A 24,941-nucleotide genomic window follows, 5' to 3' on the forward strand; every position below is an offset into this window, starting at 1 on the left:
ATTTATACAAATAAAACAATGCATGCAAACTGGTGAATGAAATTATCTGGCCTGAACTTGCAGCTACATCTAAAACATTTGTTTATGTCTGCTATGGAGGGCCGAACACACTTGAGTACAGGAGTTGAACCCAACAAACACCAGTCATCAAACATCAGAGTTTGTGCGTGCCTCTGTCTAATAGTCAGATTGACTTGATCCTTGGTGGTTTGTTAATCTCTGGTCGCTCGTGTTTTTTGCCTCTGAATGTTGCCAGACCCTCAGATCTCAGCCATTAGCTCAGAGATTACAGCGTTAGCATCATTACTACAAACTACAGTACAGTCAAAACTATAATTGGCTATAAAACGGCAAAAAAAGAAAAGTTGTAAGAAATAAGATGAGATCATTTAAATCATTCAGGTTTGCATGTAAATATTAACTTGATATTATACGCGGATGCATAATGACTCATTTATACAGTCATTTATACTACATCTGGTCTGTTCAGAAATTTTCTCATGTTATTTGATGTTGCTGTGCGATGCTTTGAATTTTCATATTTAATGCTCCTCAATGAGAACCAAATTGTGAAGCGGATCAGACCTGGTCAAAGAGCCAAAGTAAAAGTTGATTTCTCTCCATGCACAATAACTGCTAACTGGCAATCTGGTCCTCTTACATTCCCACTATAAAACTGGACCACTGAAACAATTATGGCCGCGTCTAAATAAGCCCCATTTCAACCTCCAAAAAACACAATCTGTCAAGAGCTGTAAGGGAGATCTGTGGTCTGCATTTCACCATTTCACCACTTCATGAAATGCATGAATACATTCAAAGACAGCTCTGGGTTCTTACAGAAATGCCATAAAATAAAATTTACCTTACTTCATATCAGCCACGTTCCCCTTTATGTCTTCAAATATTCAAGTTAAAATGACACAAACTCCCGTTAGTTTCTATAAAACTGGCTTAACGACTCCTTCCATGTGTCCAGATGGTTTGCAAAGTCACACAACATCTCTATGATCATTTCATGCTTCAGATGTTCCTCATCATTGTTACTGTTTTTATACGTCTATCAAATGTTCTCAGTAACTTCAGTGTGAAACGGTGCTCAGGCTGTGGTTTCTGTGAGACATGAGGATTTTATCTTTCTTTTTTGAGACTGTTTTCTCTAGAGTTCAGGGAGGTCTTTGATGGCAGCAGGCAGGACCCTAAAACTCTTGCTCCACCGATCAATGTGCACTTTATAGCCACTGAAGGTCTCTCTTGCTCTATGAGCGGCATCAGTGCAGATACACTGTGTATATCCAACAACATCAATGTGAAATAATTAAGTTGTAAAAGGAACATCAGAGGGCATCTCCAGCCTTTGCATACTCTCATGCATTTATGCTTTCATGCTTCAAAGTCAAAGTTGGTTCCATTCTGCACACAGTGGTGTTTTCAGTGTGGGAGTTTAGAACACACGCATTCCCAAGTCAGCTGATCAAGAAATTTAGATGCTGTAAAGTCACTCCTTTTACCTGCAGAATGATGGTGCCATAGGAACAGAACCATTACAGGAGGTGTGTGGTGAGAATAGCATTGACTTGTTGAACAAGGGAGGGTTCAGAGTATCAGATGACCGGCGTGCGGGCAAGAGCCTGTTGCAAATATTACCTGCAATTTTATTTCAAGTGGCTACAAGTGATGAGAGTGACTAAAACCTTTCTTCTGCTTCATGCAGTGGAAGGTGAGCGCAGAGTAATTTCTTTATGTATGCCTTTTAGAACAGACCAAAAATAGTTAGTACACCCCCGGCTAAAAGTGTGTGAAGCTGAAAAGTGATTCTCGAAGAACTGCAGTGATTATATCTGCAGTGATTCATCTGTGTTGCAATGCAGACGCAAATCTTTGAAGTTTTTGAAGCATAAAAAATTTCCTCCACTACCGAAACACCTTTTTGACATCATGGACGGAAATACTATGGTTGTCAATCTTTAGCATTTGATTTGATAATTTTTAGTTTTTTATGTCAAGTAAGTGAACGATTACTTTTTATCTAGTGAACAAGCTGAAAAATCTTTGGACCTTGAGTTTAAGGAAAAACAATGAGAAGAGTTCACTGCATTTCTCTCCAAGTTACAAATATGAACCTCATGGCAAAGATTCATCTTCTCACAATCATAAATGTCTGCAACAATTTTCGTGCAAAAAAGTAAGTGATAATGTGACGATTATGACAGAACTGCCCAGTCTTTACTTGTGTCCATCCAGTTCATTACATTTCAACCTGCCGATGGTCGAGCAACACCAGAGTCTGTGGGATTCATCCTCTGGAGCGATCCACTGAACACAAAGAGCAACATGTGTTTCTATTCAGCAAAAAAAAGCATCCTCATAAAACCTCCCATAACAAGAATGTGTGTTTATAACATGTGCTGAGCTTGAATCTTGAATCTGTAAGCAGATCACCATATGAACCAAACAGTATTTCCATTTTGAGCTCGTCTAATAGAACATGCAGAAGTCTCGATTATGAATGAGCTGATAATTTCCAGCTTCTGTCCCAGAATGCACCAGGACACAGGCTTCTCTGAAAGCCCCGGATGCATGAGCAGCAGTCAGTGCAATGGACAGAAAAAGGGACAGATGAACAGATAATTTGTTCAGTGTTTATAAGACCACACATGGGGGGTCCGGGGCTCCCAGCAGCTAACCCGTGTAAACAGTCCTTATTAGCTGACCCTGTTAGTCCACAGGACAGCCGACCACCCCTGAGTATTTTATGATCCTCCGAGCATTCCGAGCTCCAAACATCTGGAAAAACCCCAGTGTTTGGCATTTTTGTGTCTATAGGGTGAGAGGCAATTTCAAAAGTCATTGCTGGAAAAAAAAAAGAAGAAAAAACGCTCTTGTATTTTTGTGATTTATGGCAACATAAAAACCTCTTCTCGAGCCTTGATGTTTTTGCAATGGGTCGTGAGGACGATTGCTCATAAATCTGGATATCTGAATTTTTTTTATTCATCCAGGGAAGGTTGAATTGGCATGCATGCATTTGTAGCGTTGCTTTTGTTCAGACCTTCATGCCTGGAAGTCTTCGTCTGCCTGCTGATGAGGAGCTGTAGCTGAAGACGGAGGCCCTGTGCCCTGCTTAGCGGCACATATGCAGGGTGTTGATTTATTCCGACATATTCTACGTGCTATATTGAAACCACAGTGCTTTTGTGACCTCTGGGCTGCCTTTTTTTCGGGGTTTCATTGACTGACTGAAGAGACCAACTATGGAAAATGTGTGTGTGTTCAACACAAACAGAGAGAAACAAGAGAAAGAAAGAGAGATACCTTTTCACCGTCAAGTCTCCAAAGTTTAAATCTATAGAGGAGGATGTTGACTAAGTGCCAGTGAGCAAAGCTGGAAAAAAGGCCCGATACAGGAAAAACGTGCGGACACCCAGCTTTGCTGATGAAGACCTCAAGTGATTTTTCCAGTGAGGACAGATGGAGGGAAGCCTGTGCAGTGCTGACGCAAAAGGGGCACAATTCCACATGTCACAGAGCATCAATAGATGTTAAAATATTTAAACAGATTTCCCCTAATTACACCTTTCCAACCTCTGGATGCGACACTGCATCTGGTCCGACCACTTCAGGGCTCGTGTTGAAACAACCGCAGATGTAATTCCTCACGTTAGGCACCCCTTAAGCCCAGCACCGTATTATACGGCGTACCACTTGACAAGGATGGCAGTGCTCACCGGCTCTGCTTGCACCTCCAAGGCAAACATACTTCTGACCAGTGTGGCTAATGCTCCAGCCCCAAACATTAGCTGAAGTGTCTTATGCTGAGGATAGACGGAGCACAGCCACTAAGTAAGTGAGCTGCCGTCCCAGTTCAGCGTTTGGGCTTGGCAGATTTAAGGACAGCAGTGGAAAATGTACCCATAATTCCCTCCTAATATTACCCCATACACTAGCTGTCTGCTGGCAAAGTCACCGTCTTCAGCGAAAATGTCCCTCTTTTCTCTTCCTACCTTGTCTGTTTAAGGTAGTGAAGGCTATAGCTAATGCCATCACTTAATAATCATTACATTTCCAGTTATTATTCATGACTTTTGTTGTTCCAAATGCCTACAAATGGAAAAACCCTGGTTGGACGTCCAGGGGTCATCAGTTCATGTGACAACTGGAGATGATTGCTATTTTTACTAATGCACAAACCTGCTTTTACTGTCAACATGATATTTAAAAAATACACTGAATCACTACAGAAATGATGAAAATCACATTCATGCTAAATATGATATTTTAATAATGGATATTTGATTGATTCCTCACTGTAAGAGAAACATGACCACAGAAGGGTCATGGTGGGACTCTTACTGCAGTTGTTAACAGCATGGTTTAACACACACAAACACACACACACACACACACACGCAAACCTTATGACGCTGATCAGTTTTTCCCCCCATCCCTGGCTTGTGTGCTGTCCCGACCATTTGGAACCATAACCCACTCAAGATGAAAGGTTTCAGACTGCGTGCAATGCAAGGGCTGCAGCTGCAGCCAAATATTGAAAATGTCAACTTTCTGGCAGGCACCGATCACCTTTAATCATCGTATTGTAACAGCACTATCCCCCTCGTACTTGTGCACAATAATACTAGTGTTGGTGAAGCCTTCATGACTGTCTGCAGCTGCGGTATTAATGCCTAAAGTTATATCTCATGGACAAACTCATTTGTTGTTGTGCTCATGGCCTGCGACAACATCTTAAAACACACATTCTCCACAACCTGTTGACTTTATAGAAGCAGCTAGGATGAGCATTTACTGTACATTTGGTTGCAAAATGTGCTTCTATTACAAAAACACTCACATTTCAATCATTAAATCTGTTAGCGGGATGGTTCTGAACATACCAAGCTGTGAAAATGTCTACATGCTGCTACGCCTAAGGCCGAGGAACCCTCCAGAAAAGGGGGTGAAGTGGGTTGGTATGAAAAGTAAACAACTGTGCTATTAAAGTGTTACAGCCGGGCTTTCAGTGCCAAGTGCTACTCGGGAGTGGAGACCTGGGAAAACAGGGCTAACGCTTGCCCACACATTTCTGTCTCTCTTTTCACACATGCAGTCTACTTGTAGTGGACACACACAAACAGAAATGAAATGAACAAGACATGACTGATGCTTTCTTGTATTTCACACTCTTAAATGCACCAACATTCAGGTGTGAATGATGAAATTGTATGAAAAATATTCTTTTTATACATATAAGAATGTATAAAAACTGCAGCAAACAGTGTTTCTGTCAGCTGAAGATGTAAGTTATCTTTTTCAGTATAGAGTGTTAGATTCAGACATGTTAATGCTTCTCCTAACATCGAAAGTTCTTCTAAAGTGTAAATGAATGAATAGAAAGCAAAAGAACAGGACCTTCATGCCGAGCAAGAAGGCACCCTACGAGCTCAATCCAGTGGTAAGGATGGGAACCTGAAGGCACTCACCATCTCTGAGGCCAGATTAACTGACAGCCTGTTAAATTCATATGTGACCCTTCAGGTCAGGCCTGTCTTGTAGTTTGTCAGAAACAATTAACCAAGTCAGTCCTGCCCAGCGCCCTTTACTGTATCGACCTTCAGCCTGAGAGGGAGAGGAAGTGACTGCTGGGTGGGAGTGTAGCTGCTGCTGGACAGACCCACATTTCAATCGTCGTGTTGAGATTTGTTGGATGTGGGAGAGGACATTACCTCTCAGCCCAAGGCGCTATCCGCCTCTTGGTCTCTTACGATACAGGGTTGAGCAGCAGACAGAAGGTCCCAAGAGACCAGCCCTTCCTCCTCCTGCTCATTCAACACATCTGGGGAGCAGCACCACGATCATGAGGAGAATTCAAACATCCTGGTGAACAGCACAGTCAGCATAAAGAATGGACCCTACGGCCTCAGCGAGTGCACTCAGTTGGCCTCGTATCTGTTGCACAAAACATGAAGTCTTTCCTCCCCATGCTCAGACTGTTCTGTCATGGACTGGTGTTAATCGTAAATATCAAGCCCTTTGGAATATTCACACTATGATTCACTGTACATACATCCTCATAATTGCTTGTTTTTTTTCTACCTTTGTCTTCTTTTTGTTGGGGTTTTTTAGTTTTCTTGCTTTGTATTTATAGTTACTTTTAACTTGAAACTTTTGCAGAGAGTTGTCAAAGAATTTTGTTGTACACTTGTGTACGTATAATGACATTAAAGGCATTATATTCTATTCTATTCTATTCTAACCGGGGTACTCAGACTAATACTGCCCTCTGCAGTAGGCATCTGGTCTGTTATATCATGATTCACATTTGAAACCTCTGAAGAACCCTACAGAGCAATCACTTGGAGCACATGTGTAATGAACTGGAAAGAAAAAGATATGTCAGCTTCTCCACTCTTCTAATAGTCTGTCCAATGACTGTGGTGTGAGCCCATCATACAACCCATACTGTATCTACCGCTGCCTGCAGAGGATCCTTACCGACTAAACACTAACTCAAGCCTCCTCCCCAAGACTAATGGCCCCTGTCAAGCCCACGGAAATTAATATCAGCCATTGCAGATGCGATGACAGAAAGATAAAGGGGGTGATGTTTACTGGTCTCCGTTGGTCCCCTAAACTTATTTAGTCCTAATCCAGACACTTTTGTGATTGGCAGGGGCTGGAGTTGATCAAATAGTGGAAAATAGGAGGAGATGCTTCTTTGGTCACCATGAATCCGTGCATCCAGAAAAAGTGAAGAGTGAGTTCGCACAATGGTGGATGTCACTGACCACACTTTCATCAGCTTAGATTTCATGGGCCCCAGCTGTATCACTACCCATACCTGACCCACACAGTCAGTCCAATAGGATCACCCCCTCCAAAAATACACCCACCCCCATTCTGCTCCTCCAACTGTAACCTGTAGAAAAATATGTCTACTACCACTATTTGTTCTCCCCAGCTCACACTTTGCCTTCTCACTCCCACAGCTCCCTTCCTCCTCATCTTCAACCCCCACCTACTTGGTAGCTTACCTTCAGCTGCTCTCTCTCCAAGGCCAAGGAGACGGAGCCAGATGCAGAGAGCGATTAAGGTTTTAAACCTGAATGACATGCCTGCATCTGCTTCCAATCCAGAGGCCAGTTCACTCATATAATCCACATTTTCTCTGAATACATTCTGAATAATAAAAGAAGCGCTGCTACCACTTACTGTACCTTCGCTGGGGAGCCGTCTCTTTTCCTGAATGTTGTCAAAAATTCTACTTTTGTTTTTCATCAAAAGTGGAAAGGTCACACTAGCCTGGGTCATGGGCGACTCATCACTTTGTGAAGTACGTTGCATTTGCCGTTCCACATGACTCATTTTTTTGATTAACTTCAATGGCACTCAAAGCATCTTCTGTATTCTCTGTCATCATCTTCAAATTATCCTGCAGTTCAATAATCAACATTTTTGCCATCCAATGGACAAAAACAATTTAAATTGATATTTAGAGCACACTGGTAGTGCAAAAGTTTAAACAGGCTGAATAGTGAATCTTCACTGCATCAAGACTTAAACTGTGTCACCCCTCTTTTGGCCTCTATAGTTAAAGTCCTGCGTTATAAAAGTCTCATCTTGTCTCTGAATGGCAGCTGACGTTAGTCCATCAAGCAATTGGAAATCGGCCAAACAACACGTGAACTCTGGTACCTGATACAAGAACACTCTTGTGCTTTCATTACGACTCCAGTAATGAGTGTTTTTTGCCCAGGATGGCTGAAAAACCCTTCCTCATCATTAAGGGATTACAAGAGAAAATATTTGCTCATTTCCCCAAGCGGTCTGGACCACCACGGACTGACTTTGCACTAACGCATGACCCCAACCCTTAACCTATGAACCTGTCATGAACGCTTTTTCAACGTTGTTCGGGACAAAGATTCCCTATGTGTGCTCGTCCAGATCTTTCCGAAATTACACTAGAGACACTAAGTCGTATTTATCAACTGCAAACCAGGATGAATCACTCTCTGTTTGGAAGGAGAATAATCCGCGTTAACAAACTCCCATGAGGGTTAAACTTTAGCTGTATCACTGTCGCAGTTGCAGATGCAATGCAAACAAACCCAACGCTTGTTTAAATGACAAACATCAAGACTGCTGTGTTGGAAGAGGAAATGAGCAGAGCTCATATAAAAGCCTCAAAGGATGAATCAACTAAATACCCAAGAAAGAGTTAGCCTTCACATGGGAGAAACAACAACAGCAGCCAGAAAATAAAACCAAACTCCAATGTGTGTCAGGAGACTTGTCCTGTGAGAAAACTGGCTCTGGCCAGAACAGCAGGGCTCTGTTGGGGACGCCGGGAGGCCAATGAGGAGGGAAGAGGAGGAGAAGAGATAAAACTACACAGAAAGGCAAGTAGTTCATACGTAGCACTCATTAGAAGAGTTAACACACTTTATGGGTAAACCTAATACTAATACAGAGTGGCAGAAGCAGTAACGTTACTATTCTGATCTGGAAATGACATTTTTGTTCACAGTGTTTTTGTGGAACAGGCCCATCTGTAGCTCACAGGAAGTCTGATATGAATACGTACAGTGCAGTTAAATCCCATCTCATTTTTTTCATTGGCTAACACACACTGCTGTTTGTTTTTGTACAACTCAGTAATATTAGACATTCAACCTCTGGTTGATTGACACCTGAGAAAACTCACGCCACCAACAGGAGGAACTTAGACCAGGAGTCCAATTTCTTCTCAGACAGCAACATTAAATCTCAACCACCACGACCTCGACTACTAAAAACCTGCTTTATAATTTATATTACTGTAAAAAAAAAAAAAAAAACTCATTTCGTTTTTATTGACACAGACATAGTCATGGACCCACAAGGCTCCAGTTGCAGCTTCACAACATGCAGTTTCACAGTCCATTTACATGGACATATCAAATGCTGCCACAGGGCTCTACAGATAGGCCCCAGGCTGGAGAGGTCATGCACCACTGAGGGAGCCGATGACCTCATCCACTCTGCCTCTCAGGGCCGGTTTTTTCGGTGTGTCCGGTGCAGTCGAACGCTGCCAGGACGGCGTTGAAAAGTCAAATGACAGCTGTCTTACATTTAGGAATAAAATCTCAACTTTCAAAATATTGCAGTGTGACCATATTTTGTATTCAGAGTTTGAAATGGTTCTTATAAATAATGTAAGAGCAAAAACGTTTTCTTCACGACATTCATATAACAGTACACCATGTTTCAAAATGTGTTTTTATGCTTTCTAAATCTTCAAAGATGTGTGTTTTCTGATTGCTTCTAACTAAATTTTATGCCTGTCACGTTTGACCTGATGACTGTTTTTCAGACAATATAAATCCTATGAACTGGGGCTCCTGATGCTAAATGAGCATGTGGTAGAAGAAGGCAATCTAAAAAGGATTTCCACCAAATGCTTTAAAAAAAAAAGCTTCACAGAGCACTTCTGCGCAGAGTAAACAGAAATACATGAGAAAGAATAATGATTTCCATTTGCGATTTTTATTGACCTTTACATAAGTCGTGCACAGACAAAACGCAGAAAATAAGACAAACCGACATGTCTGGATTGGGGAAAAAAAGGTGGAAAAATAATGAGAACATAGATGCTGGTTGAGGGAAATGATGAGTCTAAATGTGAGGGCGAACCACTGAAAAACATATGCGTTCGTTCTGTTAAGCGCCCTATAAAAGCCTGTGCCAAGGGAGGTTACGGCAACTAACCAACACCCAGTATCCCACCAGAAGCTTTTCATCCAGCCATCTGCCTCTGAGGGATGGTTTTCTATTTGTTTATCAAAAACACCCAAGAGTCAGCCCTCAAATTCAACCCATGGATGGATGATTGATGCCGTTTTCCTCCCACGTTTTAATCGTTAAAAACATTGACACCTGTGAACCACTGCAGCCACTGCTTTTATTTCGTGTTACTGTGGAGCTCTGCTGGAGTAAGTCCTATCGAGACGCCTTTGCTCTAAAAACACTCTAATCCATTTATTTTGAGACTGATGAAATCACGCAGTCTTTGAATATTTCATGAATATTCAGTTGCTTTGGTGTGTGCTCACACTCGTGTGCTGTGCTGAACTTACGCTCAAGTTTCTTTTCACATCTTGCTTCAAAGCTGTGATGTAATGGACGTGTTTTCATCCGTCCGTTCAACTGTTAGTCCACCAAATATCTTCGCAACCGTTGCAGGTAGAAAGATGGGAAAAAAGAGCACATTACTCAGGCAGCAAAGGGGATGAAAATGAGATGATGACCTTGACCTTAAGAATACTAGGTCAAGGTCAAATTTCAACTTTTGTACACTCAGCAACCGAGTAAGATAGAAAGACGAGGAAGAAGGCCAGTGTGAGTAAGACCATAGAGCACTAGTTTTGATCTTCGACCTATGCAAGTAGGTCAGGGTAGAATTTTGAATTCATGGGTGTCGCAGGATGTTGAAGTCTGTGACTGCCTTGGTTCTAGTTGTACTTGATATTGAAGTAAACAGTAAACCTTTATAAAACTGTCAATTCTTTAATACATAGTTGTACATTTACAATCAATCGAACTGTAAAAATGTAATAGGCAACATTCACCGGAACATCCTTCTGTTTGCAGGCCTGAATAAAGGAGGAATAATAAAGAACGCAGCCACAGGGCAATAATCCTTACACATGCTAGGGCATATGCTTTACCCTCGGTCCACGATTGGTCAAACAATTTTTGACAAAAGGTTGTTGTGGATTTCCCAGATGTTTCCTTGCAGCTGCCTGTGTCGTGGTTAAACATGACACATTAAAGAGGACAATAATAAAAATGATTGAAGGACTTGAGGAGAAAGGAAGGAAAAGAGACAAGCGACCTATTGGTCCGACAGAGGGAAGGTTATCTGTGACAGCTGGAGAGGCAACTGAGCCAGGTGTGGGGTAATTCTCTCCTGCTGCTTTTCTCATTGTGAATTTCACAGAGGAAGAAAGAAAGGAGAAAAGAGGGAGGGAGGAAGGTGGAGGAAAAGATGATGGGGACAGGACAGGGGAACACAAATGACAAAGAGAGAGGAGGGTGGAAGGAAAATACCAGTAAATGAATCAGATGAAAATATGAGTAACAGTCCAGTCTGAAAAAGAAGGTCAGGAAACGACTCAGAGGAATTCTGGGAATAGTTGGTGACAGAAGTTAGAGTGGAAAAAAAAGAAAAACTGGGGAGGAGTGAAAAGAAAGGATGGAGGGGTTTAAAAGACGGAGAGTAGAGGACATGAAGAAAACAGAGAGACTGTTGACAAGTAGATGGAGACAAATGAAGGAAATATGAGACACTCAACATATCACTTTTGCGTGTGTGTGTGTGTGTGTGTGTGTGTGTGTGTGTGTGTGTGTGTGTGTGTGTACGCTGAGGAAAACTCAGGTCCATTAATATAAATAGCAACCATCCCAAACAGACAGAAAGGCGCGTCCTGTAGTGTTTGAATGAATGTGAGGTAATGAGACAGGAGGCCTGCTGGTGTGTATTCTGTGTATGTGTGTGTAAGTGTGTTGTGATCAGTCATGATTTAATTATTAGGATCAGACAGATGCACATGATGCAATATGTGAAGTGTGTTTGTGTGTTAAATGCACACTCCTTCACTACTTTATTCTTTGTGTTTTTGTGGCCAGTCCCTCTTCAGTATCACTTTACAAGCCTATCTTTGAACGAGTAGACGGCCTGGATCAAGTGTTTTCTGTTCATGTGTCATATGAGGCTCCATAGCACACATGGCTGATGGCTCGCAAACAAAACACAGTTAAAAACATCAGAAGGAGACCGCAGAATATGACGGGACAATAACAGGGCAGCACGGAGCTTTGTGTGCTGTAATGCCAGTGATTTGTTCAGCTATAGAGCCTCAGGCCAGAAAGTGCGTGTAGCCCTAAAAGCCAGGTGCAAGCTGCCGAGGCAAACATCTATCCTGCCTGGATGCCCTTAAGCAAGGCAGAAGGTTTAGCTACATATTCAATGTGGGGAATCATAAATAGTTAAACTTATTTTGTTCCGTGTTTTGAGAGTGAAAGTTGTGACTGTATTTTCAGGGGAGGGTATTTTTAACCAGGGTTGCTGTACTGTAAACATCAGCCACTCTGTGTGTTCTCACTTCAAGATTTAAACACCGCAGCTGACAGCAGACTCCCCGCAGCACCAAATCCAATGAAATACTGCGTGTGAGACAAAAGAACCGGAGGAAGGCCAGAGAGAGAAAGAGAGAACAACACTGTCTCAGGTATTCTCCCTATTTGGACTCAGAGGTCATTAAGGGATCTCAACGGTGGGACGAAGGCTACAAAGCGATTGGATCCCATCAGTGGGAGCTCTTCAGCTGCGACATGTGGTAACGTAAAGCTATTTCCTTACATTTCCTGCTTTAATTTGATATTCTTATGGTTTAAAATCCTCTTTCAGATCTAATTGGTGGAGCAGACCACAGACTTGACGTTCACCCTGTACATTTCACTTAAACTGCAATGACAATACATCACCGAGCAACAGCATAGAGTAACCATCTTGGTCCTTTTGCTTCAACCTCAGGAAACTATGGTGACATCCTGTACTGAAACTGAATTAGCAGTGGTTTACTGTCCATGAACACAGTTTGGATCAATCAGACCTGAACTCTCCAAACACATCAGTGTACTTCCTGACATCGCTGTCTGGATGAAGAGCGAACACATCAACGATGCTCTTCCTGCTTGTTCAAGTTCACGCCTCCCTCACAACAACGTTTCTCTTCCAGATATGGAGTCCACTGCACGGAGAAGATGACCAATAGATTAGGACACATTCAAACACCCTCTCAAACTTAACATCCACACTCCCACCCTCTGCTAGAACAGGTCAGCCCCTCTAGTCCATTGTTGTTTCAGCAGAGTCAGAGCTACTCAAGTGGGAAACAGATGAAGAGGAAAATTGCTTTCAATAAGTGCTTTTCAAACGATGACACCCCAATCACAATTGTTAATTAAATTGTCTGAAGTCCTAATTTGGGTATTCCATTTAAAATGTATTGGTTGAGTGACTCCTTTGAAATAGCAGTTTGAAATACTAGTTATAGTACATCCCCTCAGTTTAGTAGCCACGTTTGACCACTAGGTGGAGATTGTGGTTTGTGAGCACTTCCTGTTGGTAGAAGACTGAGGTAGGACCCAATCCAATCCACTTCACCTGATGGTGCAGAGCTGAGATGACGTTATGACAGTACCATATCTTTTACAATGTGTCGCTATGTCTTTGTGTATTTGTATTTCTCAGAAAGCATACACAAATTAAAGCATTGAGTACGACGCACTGACTACCATAGCCAACATTCCTTCCTTCTTCTGTTCACAAAAACCACAAGAATAGACCATGATGTCAATGTCACTTCAATGCAGCTAATCTAAATATTTACTAGAACTGACGTTATTTCAGTATTACGTGCACATTTGTCTGGTTCAGATGATTTTATGTTTTTATTCAATGTTTGCAACAATTCATTTATTTTGTTTGAATGAAAATGCAACATGAAACTTGAAAGTAGATAAAGAAATACAAAAGACAAAGCCAATATTAAGGGAAGCAGAGGTCAGTGGACATGTATTATATACAGAAGCTTGATAATCTTCTCAGTGTTAGTGTGTCTGGCACTTGTCTGCACTTCCAGCAAACACTTGTGTACTTATTCTTGAACAGCAACATTCTGTAATGGCATTTGCCCGACATCAGAGGGAAATAAAAATAGCGCACGGCTGTTGTACGCTGTAGCTGCACGTCTGTAGTAAGATACAGTCAACATAGTCAGTATGACTGTGTCCTGTACACCAGAGAGGACATCATACTGCAGGCCCAAAGAGAAATAAGAATACTTATTGTACCAAACTGAAGTCCATACAAGAAAGGAATAAAAGTTACAAGACAGTAAAAGAACCAACAACTTTATTTCTCCAAATATTTTTTCCCATAGAAGAAGAGAACGAGTGCACTATTAAAGAGCTAAATAGGCTCTGGAAGCTGAGCTGATCAATTCTTGAAATGTTTTTGTCAGGACTGAGAACACAAAGGTCAGTTGGTCAGGACAGCCATTACTCTAAATGTGACATTCCAAAGCAGGTTAAAATGTTGAAGAGATGTACTTTGGAATCAATCCCATGGGGACACTTGCAGCTTTTCCAGGATAAGTGAAGATTAAATCTATCAAGCTATACACTCTAATGTCAAACTGTAGATCTAATAAAGTCTTATATACAGTCTTTAAATCCACGTATAAAAACTTCAAATCATCCACTAAATAAGTCTCTGGACCGGGTGATTCAAACATGTGCTACAAGTCTTGATCCACAAGATAACTCCCTATCAGCGGTAGTGACACTTCATTAAAGCTCAGTCGAGTCAGATAAGCTCTTCATTCCAGCTCGTCATCCTGCAGCGCCTGAGGCACTGACTGATTTGAACTGTCAGTGGAGAGCATGACTGGAAGAGTAAACGTCCCGACTTGCTTTCCTCTCGTTCATGAAGGGAAAGTGGGAACCCCTTGACAACCCGAAAACCCAAGATGGATGCAGACAGAAGAACACTAGTGTTGCACAACGCCAGCAAAGAAACTTGTGGGAACTGTTCTATCAACATCCACATAAGAAATTATAAGGCTAAGTGCTTAAATCTATCACAATCAAAATGATGAGATGTGATCAGGATGACTCCCTCAAGTAAGGGTCATTACAGGACATCAAACAAACTGCTGAATTTGAAGTTAAACTGCTGCATGATTACATCCACAGTCCCTATTTGCATGATTTTATATAAAATTCCCACTACTGTATAAACACTGCAGTAATTACATTGTAGTATAAGTACATATTTCACCCCATTTGTGCAAAGGTAGATTTAAGTGATAAAGAAAAAGCAGTACAAATGTAAGAAAAGGGCTTCAATCATCAAATTACTTAATGTTTAAAAGGCAGACAGTCAGGCTTCATGTTTATTACATGCACACATGTATCAGGTGAAAAACACGTGTACACCTCCAGAGACAAAAGACAACCTGCAGGTACACGTTAAAAGTAGGTGCAGTCTACTGTGCAGAGTTACAGCAGGAATTATCCCATAATACACACAGACTGCATTAATACAGCTGAGATTAGCCGGAACGGATTCTGAATGGTGTCCAAAATTAAGCTCGTCTGGGGCAGCTTAATTGTGCCCTTCATGCACCATTAGACAGCCCAATAGCACCTTGCATCACCCCCTGTAACACATGGAGCCTGAGTGCAGCGTGGCTCCATCGGTTAAATATTACTGTGGATGTCAAAGGAGCAGCAGTAACATCAGAAGGAAATGCACAGCAAATAAACTTCAGCAGGACTTTTCTTAACAATCCAAACAGTCCATCCTTTCTGTTTAGCACCTCAGCGTCTTGTGTCTTGATTGATGTGCAGGAATATTGTCAGGATGGTGCTGAACTTTGCAAATTTCTTTGATAATTGTGCTTCCCATTTGTGCTGAGTGCCTGTTGCTCTACAGTATTTACTAATGTCATTCTAAATGTCCCACATCAATCTGGCTTTTCACCAGAAAAACTTCCCACCACCAACAACAACCTGAGATGTTGATCCGTCACCCAGGATAGAATTTGTTTAACCTCATGAGAACAAGTCAATGCATGCCATCACTACTATATAGAGAGGGGTTGCTTCTTTACAAACAAGCATGCAGTCACAGTCATGCACCGCTAACAAACTAGCACACAATCCTACACTTGATTGTGCTTGATAAGGGTCCTCCGAACCAAATAGGGAGTGTTGGATAATGTGAAGGAGTAATAATAGCGATTACACCACCTTCTCTCCTATTCTTCCTCTTTAAAGCCCTGAGATTAAAGCTCCCATGGGACGACACAACACAATTAGACAGACTAATTACCCCCTCCATATTGCCAGTTCCTCACCCACACTGACAGGCTGGGGCAGGCTGCAGAGTTCTGTCTACAAGCTTCTCAAGTGGAGGAGCAGCGGGTTGGCACATTGATCCTCAATCCATAGGAACACAGGTCAAACCTTAAAACCACCAATCAGAAGCACCTGCAATGTACCACAGAGGGGCATGTGGGTAAAGGAATGAGGAAGAAATGAAATATTGACTACATGAAGGTTTTCCTTTCAGAGGATGACGTGAGCATCGTCTTTCTCTGACTCGAAGAGCCAGTTTTAACAGACCAGGCAGGAGTTGTGTTAAGCTGTAAGTCAAGCTGAATTTGGCAGTTCAGCGGCAGGTTAATGATGAACCCCCTCCCTTGTAGTCAACCCTGCAGGCCATTTGCACTCAGTCACGGACACGCTGGGCAGATTTAGAGGTAGGGGAGTGCTGTTTGTAGCCTCCTGTCCACATTTCCTGCAGGTCACGAGGAAAACCATCAGATTTGTTCAGTATCAAAAGTCTGAAAGCCAAAAAAAGAATCACACTCTGGAAGTCTTTTACAAACTTTTTCCATCCCTGTTGGGAAGTCTTGTAACGGTAGAAAGAAGCAGTGCGTAGCAGAGGGTGGGGGTGGGGGGGGACTCAACCGGTCTAACAGGAAAGTTTCAGTTTGTTCAGTCTGACAGTTTGGGATGTGGGTCGGACCGGAGCTCTGCAGATTTGGCGGGGAGTTTTGAAAAACTGAAGACTGAGCAACCCCGCCTTCTCCGTCACATTCTGAGAAACTATTCCAAACATTTCCCCAGAACTCTGACCAGACTGAGTTTACTACAGTGAACAGCAATAATTTGTGCATCTATTAACGCAGTCTGCTGAGGGTATGTTGAATATCCTCTGGAAATCAGGGGGGTAGGGCTCTTAATCTGACACTTTACCCCAACATCATGAACAGACGACAAAGGAGAAGAGCAGAGTCAGACGTTCCCTTCATCTTTGGGGCATCTAAAGTAGCCCCAGTGATAAGAAGAGCAGACACGGTTCACTGCTCAGGTGAACTTTTACGATTCTTTACTACCTACTTTAAATATCAAACCTCTTGTTCTGCTACTGACACACACAGACACACACATACACACACACACACACAAACACACACACACACACACACACTGATTACTGTGATGTGCAAAATGATCAGGCTGCAGGATGAGGTCACATGCATGACTCACCTAATTTCCTCTCTACGTTGATTACAAGAAAATAAAAGTAGCGTGATCCTCATCTCACCGTAGCACACATGACTCATCACTTCAAGCTGGTGCTGTTTCACATGGAAACACCTGCTCAATATGAAAACAGGGAAGAAAGAAAGCATGGTAGAGAGACAGACGGTAAACCTGACATCTTGCTCTTTCACCCCTGACACCTGATGAGCCTCGCTGTGCTTCACTTCACACACAGATCCCAGTCCATCTCTACCAACCTTGCAGATTTTGCTCTCCTCCATCTCCGCTCTGGACTTCCCTTCAGGCGTCTTCAGCTTCTGGCAATCAGACTTCATTGATAGTTGGCACGAGAGCCCCGGGGTGCCATCACCTGTCTTGAGTTCCTGCTGCCGAGCCATGTAGGCCGGCGAGGTGGCCGTCCTGACTGCATTGGGGATTGGCAGGGCGGTGTGCACTGGCTTGGTGCCCATTGCAGCTGGTTGCCTGAGCTTGGAAGCTACGCCAACCACCGGCATGGTGCGTCTCAGTCAAAAAAAGACGAACACTACAGGACAGTGTCTAAAAGCACAACGAGGGAAGGAAAGCTGACCTGTAGTGACTCCTGCCAAGGACTCACAGAACAGGAAAACTACAAAACTAAAAGAGCGAAGCAGTTGCCTCTCAGACTGAGAGGAAAGCAACTGCGCTCATTCTGTAGTCCGCTGCAAGCAGGACTCACAGAAACTGGGAAAGCTTCTCCTTCCTCCCATTCATTCCCTCCTCCTTCTCCTCCCACAAGCAACATTCCTCCCTCCCTTTCCCTCACTCTCTCTCCCTCCCAGTCTCTCGCTGTCAGAAGTGTACCACAAAGTCGGCCAAAACAGTTCAAGGGGGCGTGAACTCTAGAAGGTATAACCAGTGCTCCACGCAAGCACGATTACTCAGACCTGGCAGGGTAAACGCATTCAGCGCTCCAACACAACTGTCAAAACAGGTCTGTCTCTGTCTCACTCTCTTCAGCCTAACACCGAACACTAGAAATAGACACCATCTACGTCTGGAGCCGTTCCTCCCACTGACGATACAAACAGTAAAAACTGGAAATGGGGAAAAGCCCTGAGAGGTGGAATAAGGGAATCTAAAAATGACTACTTCAGGTTTGGAATCAGAAGAGAGAATCTCAGGGAGTCTCAGTTTTGTTTTTTAATGAAGCACCAACTTTTGTTGTTGTTCAACTGGTTCCTGTTACAGAGATCATCAGATTCCAGTGGAGTTTTTCTCTCAGTAACTCTCTCTTAGCCATTCTCTTCCTCTTTAATCAAATAAAGCAATCAGACGCATAAAATAGTAGTGTATTTTTAATAAAAAGTATTTTATTATGCTATGGATGTACCCTCTTTTGTATTTGGTGTTATTTGTAGCTATCACTATTTCAGTGTCAGGTTAAAATCAAGGAGATGGCAGCGCTGTCCAGCTCCCAGACATTTTATGATATTATTTATTATACTGAGTGTGCGTCAAAGTGCCTATCAGGTGCAGGGACGGAATGTGAAACTCTCCCCTCCCCAGGGTTAAAGGTCATGTAACAGACAATATCTGAAACTTTCAAAAAGTGAAACCCGAACAATCAAGTGAACACGTCATGGTGGAAACTCCATAAAATACGTGGGCAGAATTCTAGCATCTCTTTTCAGCTCTCGCTTTTCATTTCGATACAGATATAACTAATATTTCATGAGTGCCCACGGCTGCAAAATTGTGAGTGAATTATTTAACAAATCCTATATATTAAACATTTGGAATAGGTCTAAAAAATGTTAAATTTATCTTTGGACACCCAACCATGTCATGACCAAAATGATATACCCCACTCGCAACATCAGTGGCTTTCATTTCTTTAGATATTACTGATTATTGGATAATGATAATGACCGCTACTGAGCTTGCTTCATGCAGCCAAAATTAGAATGATTAATGGTATGGGTGATATTCTTAATGAACGCACCATTATGAATAATGGCTTACTCAGAATTTGGAGTCACGCATTTAGTTTAAAGTTATTAAATTTGCAATGGTGAAGCAAAAAAAAAAGTTAGAACAAAGCAGCTTCTAGTAGAGGCTGCCAATCTGCTCTCAGACTGTTGATCTCTCACAAGAAACAGAGGCTGCGTCCATGTCTGGTGTACGTATCAGTGCAGGAAGGTGATGGCATCTCTCACAAACATGGCAACCACAGCAGTAAATACACTAAACTGTCCGTTAAAATACTGCCCACTTACATCACATAATACTTTGTTCCGACTTGTTTCCAGGTTGAAGTTGTTACATGAATAAAAAAAAATGCAACTGAGATAAATCTGGTAGGAGGCATTTCTGATTAGGAACTATATGTTCTCTGCGAGTTGTTTTGATGCTCGGTGAAAGACAGATGAGCATTTGGGCTGCATTAAACAAGCACATTATAACACAAAGTTACTCTTTTTTTTTTCCTTGAGGGTTCTCCTCTCTATGTGGGACATAAAAGGGAGTGGACATTTTATATGGAAAGCTTCCATCTGGTTCAGTTTAGAGAGGCGAGGGAGATGTGTTGGAATCAGAGGGGCACAATGTCGTGTCATAGCAGACCGGAACTATTTAACACTGCACAGTCCAATAAAAAGCAAAGTGAAGGAGGTAAGAGCAAATGCAATGCTCATCTCCAAAACTTGTAGTTTGTAAGACATCATTGACTTGGAGCTGAGCCTGAGCCAGACAAAAAGGTCAAATGTCAAGGTAAGAATCCCTTGATGGCTGTATGCACACCACCACTTCCTCTTTTACTCACTTTTGCACTGCCTCACTTCCCCTGAAAGTCAATTGCCTTAATAGGGATGCTGCCTCTCGCAGCCCAGAATAGCAGGGCTACTCCAGCATGTTTTCAATCATGAACCGGGAGCTATCATGACGAGCCTAAAACAACAGGATTACACGTGAATGAATGGCTTTTGTACAACTTTGACTGCTGCTTGCCTGCTGAGCCGCACGAATCGCAGCACACTTGGCGGGCATCCAAACTTCTCAGGACCGCCTCGAACTGTCGGGAATCCCAAATCCGACAAGGTTCCATTGCAGGGTTGCCGAGTCAACACTGAGCTCACACTGCGACGCTGTCTCAGACAGATCTAAAGAAAACCTCCCTTCCTCAATTTTTCTTTGGTTTATGGAGAAAAACTCCTTATGCTGCAGACATGATGTTTTTTTGGGTGGGGAATGGTGACACCTGGTACGAGCCAAAATGACAAACATTGGCTCTGGATACTTTTAATCAATAATCAAGTTTTAGAAATTTAATAGCTTAAAATTATTTTTTCCATAATAAAGTTAATCTTTTTTGTATTTCATATACTCGTTTTTGAAACGTGCAGGTAAAGCCTGCTGTTGTAATAGAATGCTGAAACTTCCTTTTCAACAGTGGAACACTCCAAAGTCAACATCAACAAAGATTTTTAGTTCAAGTTTCCATTTGCAAAACGTTGTGCAGATCAGCACCATTATGCTGAGCTGTCACGGTCGATCACATCTCTGAAAATATTGCAACAGCCAACTGTGTCATGGTTGAAATGTGTGGAGAGCAGTGCGAGCTTTAGAATCGTTTGACGAAGATAGCAGAAAATATGACATTCATTTATTTAGTTTGTTGAATTTCTCAGCTGAAACGAGTAACATTTCAATATAAAGGTAGACGGACCCAAAACTACTGACCAGCTACAATTACAGTCATTTCTAGGAAGTCTGTGACCATTTCAGTCTAAGGTTCAGCTGAAAAACGAATCACAATTGGGGAAAAAAAAGCCAATTCCAGAAAAGAGACCAAAACAACCAAACAGCATATGATCAAGAATATACAAAGAATCCGATTTAATCGACAAAAGAAGCTGTTTGGTTTCCATGGAGAACCAAGATTCTGAACCATGCATGAGAGGCTCTGCCATAGTCAACACATATCTCTGCTCTCTGAGTCTGTATGAGTCAGTTTAATCAAACCATCAGTGAGCTGTCCTGACAGTGACAAATGATGGAAGTCTTCACGAAACCAAACAACAATAGTTGCTCAAATCCTATTTTGAAATCTTTTTTTTTTTTTTCTTCCAAAAACAATCTTTGTAAGTATCTTATTTTCGCACAGAGATTTCACCACACTTAAAGATCCTGTGACTGCAAAAACTTCACCAGTCTTGGCTTGTGGTAAAACTACCACTAAATGCATGGTGGGAAGGGATGCGCTCCAGCTGAAGGTGGACGTGGGGGTCAAGCAGGCATAGATGAAAGCGAGGTCACCCACACCGACATCTGCATTCACCTAGAGCGTCGTTTTAGTACCCTACGCTTGCTAAGTGCTCCTCTCCACAGGCAGCTTTTAGCAGCATCAGTCAGCGCCGTGTGTGATTGGGTTTGATAAGTTCTCCTTCAGTGAAATACTCTTATCTGTGCTAAAGTACGGCCTCGGGTTTCTGCTTAATATGCATCCAATCACAATGGATTCCTCCCTGATTGAATCGGATGCCACTTTGTCATGTTCACGTCAATCTCCCGTAGGTTAGCGGTTGCTGGAAAACGAGTCTCACGGTGGCTAAGGCAGCAAAAGTTAAAGGTATTTCTGGCTTATGGAATCATTGATGCTGTGTGTTTGTTATCTGTTCCATGCAGAGGGTGGATGATTGGTAACCTTCCCCCAGTTCATGTGTGTGTGGGGAGTTTATATGAAAGATACCATCCTCAGTCATGTGACGGGGTGGTGCTTTGGCTGTGAAAACAAATACACCGGGGTGCTGGAGATAAGAGAGGTCACACACACCTTCCACCCTCCCAGCGTGCACACACACTCTAAAACACATCCCCCAGCGTGGCCGGTTAGATTTTCACACACCTGGCTCGCTGTGTCAGCGCTCTGAATGCTATCAGTCAACCACATGTCAGACAACATGGAAAATAAAACAAACACACTCGCGGCGGCACATGCACAACAAAGACGGGCCTGAGAGTATGGAGGCATGCACGGCGGCTCAGTGAACACAGGCCGGTGGCATTAACATGCATCAAGCGTGACCTGGGAAGCACATAAACACGCGTTCACTTTCATCCTGCGTCTGTGGTTCAGGATTCACACATGAATTCCTGCTATCCAGTCAACCTGTGACTTCTCCGCGGTCGGTCGGCCGTGCAAACAACATGCTAACGACCAAAAAACAGTGGAATATCATAGGAAAGCGCTCTTTGCTCCCCACATGAGTTTGAAATCTTCACATAGAAAAAATGAGGTATTAATATTTATCATTTCATTCATTATACTTTATTTGCAAAATGAACTACTTTGTTACTGCAGATTAGCAAGTTAATGCAGACATTATATAAATATTGTCTGAATAAATTTTCCTCTGAATTGTAATGGAAATAAAATCAGTCATTTGCGTTCATCCACCCAGTAAATGTTCTCTTCAAAATGATTGTCTGCTCTAATCATTCCTGAATGAAAGACATTGGTTCTCCTCTTTAATCAAGTTGATTCTCACCTGGTATTGAACACAGTGACATCACAGCCTTTGCAGAGTTTATTAACACTTCTCCACTGTAGATTTTCTGAATCCTTCCTGGGATCTGATTCTTTCGTGTAAGGCTCTGCCTCTCTGTTCCTCCTCTTCCAATTTCAGTAATGCATTACTGCTGGGATCCAACCTTGGAGAGTTTGGCACCAAAATTGGGAATGTCAAGACAATCAGTGATATTGGTTTGAATTTTCATCCCGTTGTAAAGAATAAAAACAGAATACAAGTGCTGTACAATGACACAGATGACCACAAAGACAGGCTAAGGAGAAAGCAGCTTCAAAACTAGTCACATGACAGTGATCCACTTTTTCAAATCATCATTTTATGTGAAGACATTCTGCCATCTTGGATGACATTTTAATTCTTACAGGTCGACAGTAATAATAATACAGTAATAATAATAAATTGGATTTATATAGTGCCTTTCTAAGCACTCAAAGCACTTTACACTGAAACCGTTATTCATTCACTCCACAATCACACCAGTGGTGGTAAACTACATCTGTAGTCATAGCTGCTGCGGGGTAAACTCTCTCAGACCACCGCCAAACAAATATTGACATTCACACACCAGCGCAAGGTGGGTGAAGTTTCTCCCCCAGGGATACAACGGGGATTGTCTGGGAGCGGGATTTGAACCTTGAGGTTATTGGACAAACCACTCTACCATCTAAGACACAGCCGCCCATTAATTCAGTTCACCCTTCCATTACAGAATCATCACTTTGTCTCCACTCGTTCCTTCTGTCACAGTAAAGAACACAATCACAGCTGACAGCTCACAAAAGCCCATTACCTCCATTCCTTCAGAGGGAATCTGAGTAAATCAATCCCATTTATGACCATCGCATTCCTTCACCCTCACATTCACTGTCTTCCTCTCATCCACACATTGTCTGTTTCCCCTCTTGTGAGAGACTTGTGTCCAAGGAGAATCTTCAATTCCACAGCTGGAGTTGATAAAGTCTGGAAGTTCTGAATTTAATTCTTCCAAACAAGAGGCAAAAGGGAAGGTGAAGTATTGTCCCAAAGCTGTGCTAGAGTGCCGAACAATGGAGGGCCTGTCGGAGGGCCTGTCCACTCTTGATGTAGGAAGGAACCAAAAACAACAATTGGCTCTCATCAACACCATCCAGCTGCTGTTTTTTTTAAACATCATTCCATTTGTACCTGCTTTTTATGCTAGTATTGTTCTGTGTGTGTGTGTGTATATATATATATATATATATATATATACACACACACACTGATTTCTCAAACAGGCTACAGTTACAGTGAAAAGCAGCAATGGGATGGTCAAGCATATTTCTGATTTAAATATTAACTTTTCATTTTTAGTCTGATAACCATGGAATGTTATCTGTCATTCATTCTGTGAGTAACATTTTCATCCTCTGGTTGGTGCAGCGTTTCCAATCTCTTCATTATGACTAAAGGCAGTTTCCTCTCCACCTGACCCAAAAGGCATTATGATAACTATAGTAATTACAAAGGGAAAACTGATGATCTGTGTTGCTAACTGCTTGAGAAATCAGACACCACAACAAGACAACATGAAGACAAACTCATGCCAAGGGTCATGGTCATTCAGTTCCCCTGAACATAGACTGCAGGAAACTCTCCGCCCCCCCTGCAGGAAGCCTGTCTCTACAGTCCTCTCAGCACCTTGAGCGTCTTCATTCCAACAGGGACACGTTCATTTTGCCACATTCATAGAGTGGAAACAGGGTTTATTATGGAGGTTTAAGAATGACAACATATGTGCACTTCTAGACTCGATTCAATGAGACAGAGCTGATAGAACACATAGAAAGTGTTGGTGCATCGATCAGAGAATCTAATATACTTTCACCAAAGCCAACACCTTTATGATGTCGACAAACGCTGCCTGTTTGAACCTCATAAGTTCTTCCCAAACAACAGACAAGTGGTTTTATTTTAAAAAATTTTAGATGCTAGATTAAGCCTCATTACTTTCAAATGCTTGCTGAGGTGCACATCTCATAACCTTGTTCCCTGGGCTGTAAACAGGCAAACTTTACTGTTTGCTCATCTGATAAACACATATTGGTGTCATCTGTGGCTGGCCTGGGGTAGCTGCGTCTTGCCCTCATTAGCGCTGATGCTCATATTACATCCGGTTTAACGCTGTCTGAGAGTCTGAAGACGGGGGTAAAAGCTGCCCAACTACCTTCAGAAGTACCCCTGGGAGTTGGC

General features: G+C 42.3%; 1 protein-coding gene across 6 annotated transcripts in view; it reads right to left on the bottom strand.

Moving 5' to 3' along the window:
* The window catches only part of nav3 (neuron navigator 3), a 155,901-nt gene that overhangs the window by 112,829 nt on the left and 18,131 nt on the right, over positions 1–24,941 (bottom strand). For 5 of the 6 annotated variants that reach the window (XM_068307489.1, XM_068307487.1, XM_068307486.1 and 2 more), the window contains exon 1: positions 17,418–17,847. The exons of the other annotated variant lie outside the window; for it this stretch is intronic. In XM_068307489.1, the coding sequence (XP_068163590.1) occupies positions 17,418–17,675 (258 nt within the window). In that variant the 5' untranslated portion in view covers positions 17,676–17,847. Of the gene's footprint in view, positions 1–17,417; positions 17,848–24,941 lie in introns of those variants that run through there. 6 annotated transcript variants of the gene reach the window in all.

The sequence above is a fragment of the Antennarius striatus genome, chromosome 22, assembly GCF_040054535.1.
Source record: "Antennarius striatus isolate MH-2024 chromosome 22, ASM4005453v1, whole genome shotgun sequence".
Lineage (NCBI taxonomy): Eukaryota > Metazoa > Chordata > Actinopteri > Lophiiformes > Antennariidae > Antennarius > Antennarius striatus.